Consider the following 15090-nt stretch of genomic DNA (forward strand, 5'->3'; position numbering starts at 1 on the left):
GGCCTTGGTGGTGGACTTGTTTCCTTAGTTTATTTTCCCGTAACTATTTCTAGGGAGAATTTCAAACCTAGGGCGGCGGTTGTGAGGACGGACAGCGGCGTGCCTGTGCCCCCACCCCACCCTCTGCTCTTGCGTTGTGCTGTTGAGCTGAGTTTCTCAGCCTCTGGCTTCCGTGGGCTTCCTCACGTCAGGGGTGTGACCCGGGGCCTCAGTGTGCCCCACCCCACCTGCTGCTGTCCGAGTGTCACCTTTGATCTGGGTTTAGGGCCGACGCCTGTCCCAACACTGCGGAGACACCAAGCGTCCTGTCTGCCCACCTCCACCCGGGGTTCTCGGCGTCACAGGGTTCAGTCGCTCTGGTCCCAGATTACCTCATTCCTGTGGCCTGTGCTCTCCCTGCAGGGCTGGAGGCCCGTGTTGCTCACTGGTCCCAGGCGTGGCCCCCACGAGCGGTTTCTGGCCCACGGTGGGTGCAGGTTCCCCTGGAGCGTCTCCCGGGTCCACCCAGTCCTCCACAAATCCTGCTCTCTTCTGGGGGCCCTGGGTACCTTCAGGGCTTCGTCGTGATGGCAGGAAGTTACTGCCCAGGCGCCGACCCTCTGAAAGCTGCCCAGTGTCACACCTTGATCGTGCTGCTCAGGACAGGTCACCCCTACGCTGTCCGCCCACGGCCAGACGAGGCCAGTGAGACGGAGCAGACCCTGCCCTTACGTCCACAGGGCTCCAGCCTCCACCAGGAGAGCACTCGGGAGCCAGCCGTCGGCAGGCTCGGCCAGGCCCTGGGAGCAGCTCCCAGCCGGGCTTTCCGGCCCACACACAGGAGGTCCGAGCACGCTGCCAGCCAATGACCAACGCTGCTGGCCAAGGTGAGCCAGGCCCCGAGGCCAGGGGCCACGTTCTGGTGCCCCTTAGTGCAGGCGGGATGCCGTCCTCACAGACCTGAGGCAGGGAAGGCCTGTAGGACGGGGTGGCCTACGAGGCCGCAAGGAGCAGGACCCCGCCAGCACCTGGGGAGCTCAGACCGGACCCCCACGGAGGACCCCGCTGGGCGCAGCCGCCACCAGGCCCGGACCCCCGACTTGACTTGCCTAAGGCTGCTACGTCTGTGGTGCTCACGAAAACATCACCCCCTTGACACCAGAGCCTCGTGGGGACCACGAGAACAGACAAAGACCCCTCCTGCCAGAAAAGCGTTTTAATAAAGTGCCTAAAATGCTCTCCCAAAAATAAGCTGATTTAAGCTCTTCTCTCGGTTAAAGCCAGGACTCCTCGTGGGAGGAGGGCCGTCTGGGGAGGGGCGTCAGGAGATGATCCGCAGGCCGGGCTTGCTCCCCTCCAGGGTCCGCAGGCGCTCCTCCACGACCTCCGTCCAGTAGATGTCGTACAGGCTGCAGGGGGGGAGGGGGTGAGGTAGCAGCAACACCCCCCACCCCGCCCCGTGTGCCTCGCCTGTCCCCCGCACCCCAGGGCCACTCACACCAGCTGCTCCAGGGCGCAGCCGGGCTGCTCCAGGCTGCCCAGCAGCTGCAGGACGCCGGGGTCACCCAGGCCGTTGTTGCTCAGGTCCAGCTCGCGCAGGCTGCGATTGGTCAGCAGGAGCGAGGCCAGGCCTCCACAGGCGCCGTCTGTCACGTCACAGTCCCCCAGCCTGGGCGGAGGGCAGGGCCGAGGTCAGGTGGAGGGTGCGCCCCCAGGTGGCTGTGCAACCAGGGCCCAGGCCCTGATCATGGAGCGCGAGGGGGCAGGTTTGAGTCTTAGCTGTCCCCACCCTCAGCCCGGGCGGACGGGGCGCCCCCCGAGCAGGCTCACCAGAGCACCCTCAGTGTGGCGCCGGGCTGGCACAGGGCCTGGCACAGGGCTTGGACGCCCGAGTCGCCCAGCTGGTTGTTGCTCAGCTGCAGCTCCAGGAGACGCTTGTTCTGGGTCAGCATCGAGCCGAAGTGGTGGCAGCAGGCGGCCGTGAGGCTGCAGGACTTCACCCTGCGGGCGGCAGACGGGGACTGGGGCCACCGTGGCCCACGCCACTGGGGTGCCCCAGGAGGGCCCTGGGGATCTGAGCGCCAGCGCCCCGCCCCCGCCACCGAGTCTCTGCCTGTCTTCAGTGGCTCCACCTCGGCGCACACACCCCCCCCGCCCCCCGAGGGCACCTGCACCTCGCCAGCCCCCGGCGCTGGCCCCCCCGGGCCACCCAGGATCCTCTGCATGGGCCCTCCCATCCCCTGGTGCCACGCGGCCCCCTCACCACAGGGACTCCAGCTGGCAGCCCGGCTGCAGCAGGCTGTCGCACAGCAGCCGGGCGCTCTCGTCACCCAGACTGTTGCCCGCCAGACTCAGCTCCTTCAGGGTCTCCTTGGCCTGGAGGATGCGGCAGAGGTCTCTGCAGCCACTGGCGGTGATGTCACACTCCCAGAGCCTACAGAGGTGAGTCCCCCGTCAGCACAGAGAGGCTCCCAACGCGTCCTGCCACCCCCAAGTTTTTGTCTGCCCAGCCGGAGGCCAGCTCACCAGAGGGTCTTGAGCTGGGAGCCGGGGCTCAGCAGCCCAGGGCACAGCTCCGCGATGCCTGCATCGCCCAGCGGGTTGCTGCCCAGGTCCAGCTCGTTCAGCGAGGCCTGGGAGGCCACGATGCCACACAGGTCCTTACAGTTGGCCGGAGTGAGGCCGCAGTTCTCCAGCCTGGGGGCACGAGAGGCGCTAGGAGCTGGGGCGCCCCCCCCAGCCCCCGCCCTGCCCCCCAGCCCCAGCCCGGAGCTTACTTGAGTGCCTCCAACTGGCAGGCGGAGTCCGCCAGGCCCCGGCACAGCTCCCGGATGCCAGCCTCGCCCATGTCATTATTGCTCACCATGAGCTCCTTCAGGTCCCGTGTGGCCCTGAGCACCGCGGCCAGGGGCTCACAGGCCGCGGCCGTCAGGTTGCAGTACTCCAGCCTGGGGGCGGGCGGGCAGTCAGCCCCTCGGCCGCAGGAATGCGGCTTGGCCCAGGGGGCACCGGTCTGGGTCTCCTTTCCCACCCCAGCCGTGAGGCCTGCGGAGACCGGACGGCTGCCTGGTGGTGACAGCACGGCAGTGGCCGAGGGGCCATCTCCCTGGGTGGCGGGTGCCCAGAGACCCAGGAGAAAGACACCCAGCCCGAGCTGGGGCTTTCCGGCTTGGCTTCCTCCCTCTGTGGCTGACCCCGTCTGTGTGCTCACTCGGGGTCACAGGCCAGCTGCCAGCTGCTTTCAGAGGCCACAACCCCAGCCTCAGGGAAGAGCCCCTCCTCGAAGCTCCCTGCAGCCGATGAGCTGGGGAGGGGGCTTGCCCAGGGCAGACAGCCGAAACCCAGGGGACGGGTGGGTGCGGGCACCTCAGGGCCCCGGGTGGGGTGCACACTCACTGCAGCTTCTCCAGGTGGCACTGCGGGTCCAGGAGCCCCTCGCAGAGCAGCTGCAGGCCGGCGTCACCCAGCGGGTTGTCGCTGAGGTGCAGCTCCCGCAGGGTGGACAGGGAGCGCAGCACGCCGGGCAGGACCCCGCAGCCGGCCTCCGTCAGGCAGCAGTTCTGGAGGCTGGACACACGTGGCCGTCAGCGGGCCCCACGAGCCGGCTGCGGCTCCCACGCAAGACGAGCCACCCTCCATCTGCCGGAGCCCAAGCAAGGCGGACACAGAACTGCCGCCACCACACACATCCCCACGGGGGAGGCCAGGCAGCCGGCCTTGCAGGAGGAGATGCGGGGTGGGGGCCGCGAGAGGGCTCAGGTGTGCCTCAGGGCCCAGAGCCCAGGAGTGACCGGCACGGCTCACCTGAGCTTCTGGATCTTGCAGGTGGGGCTCTGCAGGCCCTGGAGCACCAGGTGCACGCCGCCGTCGCCCAGCTCATTGGTGCGGAGGCTGAGCTCCGTCAGGGAGGGGTTGGCCCGGAGCGCGGAACCGATGTCCTTGCACCGCGCCTCCGTGAGGCCACAGTCGTCCAGCCTGCAGACAGACACTCAGTCACTTCACACAGCAGGTTGTGACCCATTCTTGGGCCAAGAACTCGACGAGGTGGGTCACAACCAACACATCTTAAAATGAAAGAGAAAAAGCGCGTGGATCGTCTCGTAAAAACTGTTAAGATACTGGCACCTATATGGACGCGTATCTCCGCATCTTCCCCGGGACACGGTCAGGGGGCACAAGTGCCCCTCCACCCCCAGGAGAGAAACCAAACCTGGAGGCGGCAGCTCGAGGGCAGAGCCCGGCTGAAGAGGCTCGGAGAGGCCAGCGTGGAACGTGCCAAACCCTGACCCAGGATCACGTCCACCGATTAAGTGAACCACTGAGTCAATACAGGTGGAAGGAAAGCCAGCTCTTCCTCAGAGAATGACAAGTGATAAATGTGGAAGGAATGAAAAAATTAAAAACCCCAGTGAGGCAGAGTCCCAGGAACACTTCAGGCCAAAAACCCACCAACAGCTGCGACGATCAACAGGCAAAAAGTCCGAGCAGAAACAGGACGTGAGCAGAGTCTGAAGGGGTGTCACGCCGAGAAGTGGCAGGCACCCGCATCAGGTGGTCACGGCGACCATTAGGGGTGACCACATGGCACCGCTGTGACAACACCTCCCACGATACGATACGCCAGGCAGGACACAACGTCATTTCTGTGTTGTCTGTGGCCAAAACGTGTGACTCGACCCTGAGAAGACGCCAGAGGCCCTTTCACCTGAGCCCGAGTGAGCGGACCCCAGAGGCAGGCGGCCAAGGACAAGGCGGGACGGAGGGACCATCACAGACAGGAGGGGCCGTGGAGACGTGGCGATGATGCCGTGGCGGGTCCCGCACGAGCCGGGAACAGGAGAGGACACGCACGGAAAAGCCAGTGACATGAGTCAAGGCGGCCGTGTTGGGCTCTTCGCTTTGACCAGCGCCCCAGGCGACGGGGCACGGGGGACCCTGCACTGTCTTTGTGACTCTTCCATAAACCTTCCATAAAACTATTCCATAAAACTATTTCAAGTAAGTTCAAAAGAAGAAAGATAAGCAGGGACTTGAGGACACAGGGAGGGGAAGGGTAAGCTGTGACAAAGTGAGAGAGTGGCATGGACATATATACACTACCAAACGTAAAACCGATAGCTAGTGGGAAGCAGCCGCATAGCACAGGGAGATCAGCTCGGTGCTTTGTGACCACCCAGAGGGGTGGGATAGGGAGGGTGGGAGGGAGGGAGACGCAAGAGGGAAGAGATATGGGAACATATATATATGTACAACTGATTCACTTTGTTATAAAGCAGAAACTGTAAAGCAATTATACTCCAATGAAGGTGTTAAAAAAAAAAAGTAAAATGACACATGTAAGAAGCTATTTATTATAGCATTGTTTATAATAACAAAAGGTTAGAAGCAATTAATTGCTTTGGAGCCCTAATAAGAAAAAAAAGTGGCTCTAAATGCCTGGGTAAGATTTCCAAAATAGATTAAGGGAAAAAGGAAGGTTATACAACAAAGTGAAGCCTACACTGCTATTGCTATTTGTCTAAAACCGAGGGGAAGAGAATTGGAAATCTGCTAACCTCGCCCTTGCCGCTCCGCCGCACATGCCGTACTTCGGAGAGCTCACCATTCCTCAGTGTACCCTTCGGGCACTGCACCTTCTTAAACGCTGTTCCCACTGCTCTTCCTCCCAGCCCTCGCCTTCCTGCTGGCCCTTCCCAAGATACTCACGCGTATACACATGCTTCCTTGTATTAGAAACACAAATGGCATACTGTGCATGCTGTTCTGCACTTTTTTTACTTAATACACACTTGCACATCAAGGGCTGTCTCATGCTATTTTATAACCGTATACTTCTCCACTGAACAGATATATCATAACTGATTTAATCAGTCCCCTATTAATGGATATTTCCATTGTTTCCTATCTTTTGCTATTAAAAATAATGCTGTAATGAACATTCTTGTGCATATGTTATTTCACATTATATCTACGGAATTATACCTGGGGGCTAAATTCTTAGAAACAAGGGTAGTTGATGCAGAGGGCAACAGAGTGGACTGGGCACAGGAGTAAGACTTTTCACTGTATTCCCTTTTGTGTCTTTTTGATTTTGTACCATATGTCTTACCTATTCAAAAATAAAATATTTTTAAATCCAAAAAAAAAAAAAGCAGGCAGGCACTCATCTCTTGCTCGTGAGCCCTGAGGAACCTGCGGGTTTGAGGGCCTCAACAGCAGAAGTCAGCCTGGACTTGGATTCCCAGCCCGCAGCCCAGCAGGGGCAGAGGACAGGCAGTGCCCACAAGAGCCGGCTGTGGTGACTGCATTTCCAGGGGAAGGGGACGAGCGGAGGAGACCCTGGGCCAGGTTGCTCTGCCCACCAGGCCTGGGCCAGAATGGGTTTACATTCAAACGGTTGGAACAAAATACAAAAGGAGTCACATTTTATGCCACGTGAAAATCATACAAAATTTACATCACGCTTCTGTAAGTGAAGTGACCTGGGAGCACCCCTCACCCCCTGCGGGGTGATGACCCCGGGGACGCAGGCACGGCTGGTCCTACCTGACCACCTCGTACTGCTGGATCAGAGGCAGGAGCTCTGTCCACCGGGCGTCACTCAGCTGCTCACACTGGATGTCGAGCTTCATGGTGGGAGGCGAGGTGTTGCCTAGACACAGGCAGGGGAGAAGGAGAGGATTTCAGCCAAACTCTCAAGGTCTGACAGGCCAGAGATCCAGTGGACGGAAGACGTCCAAACAGGACCCCAGGGGACATTCCAGGAGAAGCCACAGCCTCACCGCCTGCTTTGTTTCCCTTCTTCAGCACCTTTATCCACGTCAGCCTCCAGAAGCAGAAATGGGAGAGGGCTCCCGGGCAAAGACTGCCACGGACCGCAGAGCTGGGGGACGTGGCTGCGGGGACAGAGGCCGCTCTCACCCCCCAGCCTCCTGGGCACCTCCCACCCGAGGAAGGGGAGACCGGCGCTCACCGCCCGAAGCCCTGCCTCTGCCTTGCCAGCAAGGACAGGTGGCGGGGGGCGGGGAGAGGTGGCGCCTGTGGGCCCGGACAGTGTGCAGACCCCAGCCAGGAGGGCGCAGGGGCCCCAATCTGTGACTTCTCCCCTCCGAGAACAGGAAGGCAGCGCACAGCCCCACCTGGCCGGCATCCACAAAGCCAGACGCACCCAGGATGCCAGCACCTGAGGCCTCACTGCCCTGAAGCAGCCCTGTCAGGTGGTCAGCCGGCAGTTCCTGAGGGGTACCAGCCACAAGCGCCCTGGCCAGGACAGAGAAGGCGGGGCGGGGACCCCAGGTCCAGCGACCTGCGCGCCGGATGGTGCCTTCATGGGTGGCCGCCCGGGGCGCCTGTTTCCATGAGCCCCTTCTGGGCCTGGGACTCTGGACAGGGCACGTCCTCTGCCCAACCCCGGCTCAGCCCAGGGACCAGCCCACAAAGAAGCCAGTCCACCAAGCAGGCTGAGAAAAGAGGGAGGCCTCTGGCCAGCAGGTCTGGGATGGGAGGTCACAGGCCCTGAAGCCTCACCAGGGCCACACACAGCGCCTGAACAAATGAGTAACCAGAGCCCCGGGCGGGTGCCGACTGTGGCCCTGAAGGCGGGGCCAGCAGGAGAGGAACCCAGCGGCAGCCGTGAGCTGGGGGGTGCCCGGGAGTGGGGCAGGGAGCGGGCTTTCAGTCAAGAGCAACAGGAAGTTCAGTAAACACCCACGCCTGGAAGCCATGCCTTTCCAGGTCTCTGGAGACAGGATGACTCAGACCCATGTGAGGTTCCCGGTTCCCCGAAACCCCCAGATTCCTGAGAACAATGCTTCACTCATGTTTGTGTCCGTGCCTGGCACAGCCCCGGCCTTGCTGAAGAGGGCATGCCCCCTGCCGGGCCCCGGCTGGTTCGAGCCCACAGCGGGGAGGAGGGCCAGCCCAGGCAAAGGCTCTAGGTACATTCCTCCTGGGAGGCCCCTGGTGCCAATGATCAGGTAAGATTCGGATTCGCGTGTTCATGTCCCAGCAGAGGGGCCTACTAAGAAACTGAGGCGAGGGCGCGGGTAACTGGCCACTTCCCGTACCATCCCAGGGAAGGGCCATCCCAGGGAGAGACCGCCCAGCCCACTGGCCAGAGCACGTGAGCAAAACCAGGCCTGCCACCCACCCCCAGCCCAGGGTGTGGCCACCCAAACCCTGACTCAGAACCCTCAGTCATCGCGAGAGAGGGATCAGGGGGCGGGGCCCCTGAGGATCTCCAGCCCCGACACCGCTCCCCCCGGCTGCTCCCTCCCAGAATCCAGTGTGACATTAGGGGACTCGCCTCTCCAGAGTAGGAAACTGATACCTGGCAGCTGCGCCCCCCAAGCCCCCAGACTTGACTAGACCCAGAGTATCCCTTTGGTTGGCCTGCGGGCGTCTTAGCCTCCAGAGGACACGGATCCCTTTGAGAACCCATGTAAAAGTGTTAACATCCCGCAAAGATGCCGCGTGTACAGCCTTCCTCACAAGCCCCCAGTTACGGTGCCTGATCTGGACAGGAACAAGCACATGTCCGGCCCACGGCCTCCCTGGCAATCAGGACCCCCACCAGCTGGGCTGCTCCCCAGGCCCCAAGTTGCGGATCCAGGATCTCAACAACGGCCCCTAATTAATGCTTCCAAGTGCGGGGACAGGGCGCTGCGCAAGACCGCGCCGGAAGCCAGGAGTTGCGTCTTCTCCGCCTCAGCATCCGGCCCGGGCCTTCCCTGGAGCGGTGCCCGCGGCCCGCCCCCCGCTACCGGCGCAGCTTGGTTACCTCTGCGAGGCGCGGGGGGTGGCGGGAGGCAGGGGCGCGCCGGGGTCCGCGCGGAGCAGCCCGCCGCCGCCGCCGCCCTCCACGCCTGCCCGAGGCTCCGCATGTGTCCGGGGGTCGGAGGTCAGCGCGGGGTCGGGCCGGGGCCTCTCCAGGGAGAGGCGGGCCGCTCAGAAGCGCGGAGAGGGCTCCCCGCGCCCCCGGCCCCCGCACTTTCTCGGGTCCGGGGACCGTCCGCCACGCGGTCAGCGGCTGGGGGACCCCCAAAACGCCGCGCCCCCCTCGCCGGCCCGCTCCCGCTCTGTCCCGACCCCGGACCTCACCTCTTGGGCCTCCACCGCAGACCAGAGAGCAGAGCTGCGTCTTCCGCCCGGGCAGGGGGTGGGGTCACGTCCTGGGGCGGGGCCTTGGAGAGTGGGGGCCGGGCGGGCCCAGAGCCCCGCGCCAGGTCGCCCTCGCCCACCGAACCCCGGCTGGAGGACACTAGACCCTGGGAAGGGCCCGCCCGACATCCCTCCATCCCTCCCCGGCTTGGCCCCGGGTCTTTTCCTGAGACGCGCGCCGAGCCAGCGCCCACAGCTAAGCCTTCGCCGCTTTCCGCTGAACTCTGGGGTAAAAGTTGACGTCCCAGTTTGATTTTCCACTTTGTCGCCCAGAACGGGGGCAGGCCACCTTGCGGGGAGGGGGCGTCAGGCGGAGATGCGGGCGCAGGCGCGGGGAGCCCCGACCACCCCCAAGGAGACAGAGGCCGTCGGGGCTTTCTCTGCGCCCTCCCACCAGCAGGCAGGACGTGGGAGTTTCCCAAAGCACAGAAATCGAATATCTGAGACACTTCTTTTTGCTGCCACACAGGAAAAGATGGAAACTATCTGTCTTGGCTGTGATGAAATGCGTCAGTGTGTAAGCAGATACGGTAGGTTTCCTGGGAGAGAGAACCAGGCATGGCTTTCTTAACAGAAGCCATTTTTAGGCCTAAGCCGTTTTGTGATCTAAGCTGGGCCACAATGCTTTGCCCTTGAACAGGTCTCAGTAATTGATGATCTTAAGGGAACAAAAGAACGCAGAAACAAACGACTGTAATCAGAGAAGAGAAGTAACAACAGCAAAAATAATGTTCCAGTTGTAAAGACTCCCGGTTCTGTTTCAATGGTGACGATTAGCCTGAAGCCGCAACCACCAGACCTACCGGAATCTAAGGGGTGAAGATGACCTTTTCTGACCCTCCTGACTTCAATCAAATGAACCCAGGACTCTGCGGGGAGACACTGCTTTGGAGAAGATCCCCAGTGTTCCCCTTACTTGCAGCCAGAAATAAACCCTTCCTTTCCAGATCTGTGGCTTGGCTGTGTCTTTTGGCTCAACACTCACCACAAGGCGAAACGTCTTTCAGGTAACAAGCGTGGCATCTGGCTTATGTAAAACACTACACACCCCTGCATTTCTGTGTATCGATCAAGAGGAATATTCATGCATGAGCTTAGGAGACATGTTCAAAATGTCTTTTTGCAGCATTTTGCAACTGTCCAAACCTGGAAACAATCTAAATGTCTACCAGTAGGAAGATGGTTAAAGGCTTCATAACACACCTGTTTTGCGCCCCTCTTGGCCTAGCCATAACCAGTGTCGTGGCTGGACTTGCCCTTGTGATTGCAAGGCAGCCTTCAACAAAGACCATTAGGAAGCTTTGGGAAAAAAAAAAGGTTTATTACTCACATGTGTTGGAATGCACATGGCATACCTGGGGCCACAGAGCGAGGTGGGGAGGGGGCGGGGGGTTGGGGGCAGGCGGCTAGGGTTCTGCTTTAACTGGAGTCAAGGTTGGCGGCCTAGGGTTTCGCAGGCTCACTATTGGTAAACTTAAAACATCAGAGCTGGGGCTTCCCTGGTGGTGCAGTGGTTGGGAGTCCGCCTGCCGATGCAGGGGACACGGGTTCATGCCCCGGTCCGGGAAGATCCCACACACCGCAGAACAGCTAGGCCCGTGAGCCATGGCCGCTGAGCCTGCGCGTCCGGAGCCTGTGCTCCGCAACAGGATAGGCCACAACAGTGAGAGTCCCGGGTACAGCAAAAAAAAAAACAAAAAAAAAACAAAAAAACATCAGAGCTGGAATTTACAGCAGCAGAAGAGAAAAGCACATGTGGCCCAGATGGTCAGTTATTGAAACCAACCAAGATCTCTAAATTTAACAAAGGAACCTCAGGGAGCTGACCAGTTGCCTGGGGGCTGGTTCGTTGTGGGAATAAAGGAAGGGTTACTCAACTTGGGGAGAATATCCGGCGGGGCCAGTCCTTGCTTGTGTAGTTTGTAAGGGGTCAGGGCCACCAACGTGGGGCCAGGGGTCCTGGAGAGACCAGTGGCTTCGCAGGTTTGGGCCCCCAAGGCACAGACACCCACCCCCGCCCGACACCATGAGCTCCCGCAGAGCAAGTGCAAGTTGACAAGTTGTCGAGTGAAGACAGTGCGCAGCTCTCCCCCACCCTGATGCAGGAGGATGAGCGTGGTGCTGGGTTTCTGGCAGAAACTCCTGCAGGCTGGGGTGGGTGAGGATGCAGCAGGGAGAGGGGAGGGGGCAGAAAGAGGCCTCTGGGTGCACTGGCATGCCAACCAACTTTAACATGATTTTTATCACAGGAGCAGTATGTGCTTTTTGTAGAAAAACCAAAAGAGATAAAAAAAAAAGGCCCAAGAATGCCCATCTTCCAGAGACAAATGATCTGACATCTGTGTATCTGCCCCTGCTCCTCCTGTACATACAATACACAGTTTTAAAAATAAAAATGAAATATAAGCAATAGTAGGCAGAATAATGGCCCCCAAAGATGACCACGTCCTAATCCCCAAACCTGTCAATAGTTACCATAGATGGCAAAGGGGTCTCTGCAGATATGACAAAGTTAAGAATCTTGAGATGGGGGTACTGTCCTTGATTACTTGGATAGGCCCAATGTAATCCTGAGGGTCCTTAAAAGAGAGGCAAAAGGGTCAAAATCAGAGAGGAAGTGACAATGGAAGCAGAGGTTGGAGTGGCTGCGCTTTGAAGATGGAGACAATCAGCCTCTAGAAGCTAGAAAAGGCCAAGAACTAGATTCTCCCCTGGAGCCTCTGGAAGGAACCATTCTGTGGATACGTTGATTTTTAACCCCCTTAGGCCCATTTCTGACTTCTGACCTCCAGAATTGTAAAATATCTAGTCTGTAGCAACTCACTACAGTAGCAGTAAGAAACTAATGCATTAGGGAGCTGCTATATTTCTCATCTAAGAATAGATATGTATACACGAATACACACGTACGTGAATAGATATGTATGGAAGCTAACCTTTAGTGGGCACACTGTGTGTCACCGTTCGAGTGTATTCAATCTACTCAACCAATCTCCACAAGCTGACATTTAGACTGTCTCAGCCAGACCTTGTGACAACCCGAACTCGCGGCCCTCGAGGTGCTGTCCCACTTATGTCCTCTTTCCCACAGGAGCTGCCCACCCAGCTCCCCCGGGTCACTCGGGTGACCTAACGGGACAGAACTGCAGGGCGGACACATGGCCATCCCAAGGCCCAGCACCCTATGGGCGCCACCCGGTCGAGTGCTCTCTGCCAGGGCTGTCTGTCCTTCCTGGGGATCGGTTCTTTTGGGGAATAAGGTCGGGGGTTACTCAATTTGAGAAGGAAAGTCTGGCTGAGCCAGCCCTTGCTGGTGTAGATTGCTCGGCGCCAAAGAGCGGACCACCAGGACGCAGGCCACGCAGGCGCAGAACCAGCGCCCCGCGCCGGAGGTCCTAGAGTGCCCCGGGAGGACGGCCGGCGGCGGCGCGCACACGCAGAGGCGAACTCGGACGCCCTGACGTCATCGGAGCGCGCCGACGTTCCCTGGGCGGTGCCGCGGCCTCGGCCCGCGCGGACCCGCCTCACTGGACCCGCCCCCGACAGGACCCGCCCCACAGGCCCAAGGAGTGGGGCTGACCCCCGCCCAGGGGACCCCTCGCCCCACGCTGGCGAGCGCGCGTCTCCCCGGGCTGCGTGGCCTCAGTGGCGCCCGGCGTGCGTCCACGCGCGGCCCGACCAAGACCGGCGCCGGTAAGGACTGACCCCGGACTGGTCGGCCGTCTGTTTGGCCCACCCGATGATGGACCTAGGGAGTGACTGACCTAGACACGACAACGAACTGTCCGTGGCCTGTTGACCGGGAGGGAGACGGCCTACTTCCGACCGGGGGGGCGGTGTCAGGACCAGCGGTGGGGCGGGGCCTCGCTGCGGCGCGGCAGCAGGAGGTGGGCGGGGCCTCTAGGGGCGGGGCCTGTGGGCGGGCGGACAGGGGCGGACCTGCGGACAGGGGCGGGCCTGCGGGTGGGGCGGGGCCAGCGGTGGTCCCCAAGGTGCCTTCACCGCCTCCAGCCCGGCTGAAACTGATGGGCGGACCCGCGCGTGCCGTAGGTGGGCCTCGAAAGTCGGACCCGGTGAGGATGAGGCCTAGCAGGGCCCGGGCCGTGACATTAACGTGGCGTGCAGCGGGTCGGTTCTCTGACTTGGAGCAAAGTCTGAGTGTCAGGATTCTGCGAGCACCGACAACTAGAGCTGGAGAGTCAGACACAGACACAGACAGTTGGTTTCAGAAGAAAGTGGCAACTCTGTTAATTAAGGCAACGTTTGTAATCTATAGGTGATGTTTCATTCATCTAATACTGTCAATGAATGTTAACAATTCGTGCCTCACCTAAATGCATTTCTTCGTAAATATTTAGTAACTCCTGTGTGCCTGGCTGTGTTGTAGCTGCTGAGGATTCAACAGTGAGTAGAGCAGACAGAAATCCCTGATGGAAGGAAACTCGGGAGGGGAAGGACTGCGCCACCAGGGAAGTCCAAGTGTATTTCTTTTAAAGTCCTTGTCTAATAGCTCCATTATCTGCACCAGGCCAGAGAGGGTTACCTGCGGGGACTGGAGCTGGTGAGGGGTGTGGCCAGGTGTCCACAGACTGAATGAAACAAGTGGTGCCCAGCCAAAGGACATAAAATTGAAAGCTGAGTAAAACACCTGAGGAGGGGAAGGAAGGTCTGGAAGTGCCTTTCCCCTCATTTTCTCACCCGTATTTGTCAATTTTGAGACACCCCCCAAAGTTGAGGGTGCAGTTTACCACCATGCATGTGCTGGCCACAGTGGGGGGCCCTTTGGGATTCACTGGAAGTTATGTCATTCTTGTTATTTTTGAACTTACCTGATTCACCTGGTTGAGTCCTTTTCTTCCTTCCTTCCTTCCTTCCTTTCTCTCTTTCCTGCATGGCTGCGGGATGTTAGTGCTCCAACCAGGGATCAAACTCGGTCCCTCTTCAATCCTAGCATTTTCAAACTTCTATCTGGGGTCACTTTTTTTTTTTTTTCTCCATGGAGAACACCTAGTATTTCATTTGCTATGGGTTTCCTGGTGAAACCAGGAAACTGGATTCTGCCAGGTTTTGTTTCTCTGAAAATTTTTCTGTGCATTCTTTATTTTTCAGGGACATTTTCACTGGGTATAGATGTATAGGTTGGCATTTATTTCTGTTAGCATTCTGAGGATGTTATTCCATTGTCTTCTGGTTTCCATACTTTCTGTCACTCTTATTGTCACTCCTTTGAAGATGACATGTCTTCCTGGGTACTTTAAAGCTTTCCTCTTTATTCTCAGTCAGCAGGTTTACTATACTGTGCCTGGATGTGTTTTTCCCTGTATTTATCCTTTTTGTTCCTCACTGTGCTTCTAGAATCTGTAGCTTGATATCTTTCATCAGTTTCAGGAAAGTCTCAGCTCTTATTTCTTCAGATATTTTGGATGCCTCACTCTCTGCTCTTCATCTAGAATCAATTAAATATATGCTTGAGGGCTTCCCTGGTGGCTCAGTGGTTAAGAATCCGCCTGCCAATGCAGGGGACACGGGTTCAAGCCCTGGTCCAGGAAGATCCCACATGCCACAGAGCGACTAAGCCCGTTTGCCACAACTACTGAGCCTGCGAGCCACAACTACTGAGCCCATATGTCACAACTACTGAAGCCCATGCGCCTAGAGCCCATGCTCCACAACAAGAGAAGCCAGCACGATGAGAAGCCCACGCACTGCAATGAAGAGTAGCCCTCCGCTCGCCGCAACTACAGAAAGCCCGCGCGCAGCAATGAGGACCCAACCCAATTTATTTATTTAAATAAATAAATAAATAATAAATATGCTTGATCTTTCCACTGTACCCACATGTCTCTTATGCTTTTTATTAGATTTTATATCCTTTGACTCTGTTTCGGTCTACATAATTTCTTTTGACCTGCCTTCTGGTTCACCGATTCTCTCTTTATCTTTAGATCTGCT

At 58.7% G+C, this 15090-nt stretch overlaps 2 protein-coding genes and 1 long non-coding RNA gene across 9 annotated transcripts in view; 2 read left to right on the forward strand and 1 right to left on the reverse strand.

Moving 5' to 3' along the window:
* The window catches only part of PTDSS2 (phosphatidylserine synthase 2), a 29764-nt gene extending 28534 nt beyond the window's left edge, over positions 1 to 1230 (forward strand). The window contains exon 12 of one of the 3 annotated variants that reach the window (XR_007478801.1): positions 54 to 1230. The gene's annotated coding sequence lies outside the window, so the exon portion shown is untranslated. The remainder of the gene's footprint in view (positions 1 to 53) is intronic. The other 2 variants (XR_007478802.1, XR_007478803.1) reach the window with 2 other exon arrangements.
* Positions 1181 to 9548, reverse strand: RNH1 (ribonuclease/angiogenin inhibitor 1). 4 transcript variants are annotated; one of them, XM_033402682.2, is made up of 11 exons: positions 9079 to 9548; positions 6790 to 6875; positions 6526 to 6631; positions 3784 to 3954; positions 3376 to 3546; positions 2757 to 2927; positions 2506 to 2676; positions 2243 to 2413; positions 1810 to 1980; positions 1478 to 1648; positions 1181 to 1388 (listed from the first exon to the last, which is right to left on the reverse strand). In XM_033402682.2, exons 1-11 carry the CDS (start codon positions 9273 to 9275, stop codon positions 1301 to 1303), a joined length of 1674 nt encoding a protein of 557 aa, XP_033258573.1. In that variant the 5' UTR covers positions 9276 to 9548; the 3' UTR covers positions 1181 to 1300. The 4 variants fall into 4 exon arrangements, with proteins under 4 accessions (XP_033258573.1, XP_033258575.1, XP_004278153.1 ...); XM_033402684.2 differs by lacking the exon at positions 9079 to 9548 and adding an exon at positions 8759 to 9019 and having other exon boundaries at positions 6762 to 6875; XM_004278105.4 differs by lacking the exon at positions 6790 to 6875 and having other exon boundaries at positions 9079 to 9214.
* Positions 7566 to 10086, forward strand: LOC117195941 (uncharacterized). 2 transcript variants are annotated; one of them, XR_004475878.2, is made up of 2 exons: positions 7566 to 7955; positions 9608 to 10086. It is a non-coding gene; the product is annotated as an uncharacterized LOC117195941 (long non-coding RNA). The 2 variants fall into 2 exon arrangements; XR_007478806.1 differs by lacking the exon at positions 7566 to 7955 and adding an exon at positions 8741 to 8878.
* The last annotated feature ends 5004 nt before the right edge of the window (positions 10087 to 15090 follow it).

This window comes from Orcinus orca, chromosome 8 (assembly GCF_937001465.1).
Source record: "Orcinus orca chromosome 8, mOrcOrc1.1, whole genome shotgun sequence".
NCBI classification, from domain to species: domain Eukaryota; kingdom Metazoa; phylum Chordata; class Mammalia; order Artiodactyla; family Delphinidae; genus Orcinus; species Orcinus orca.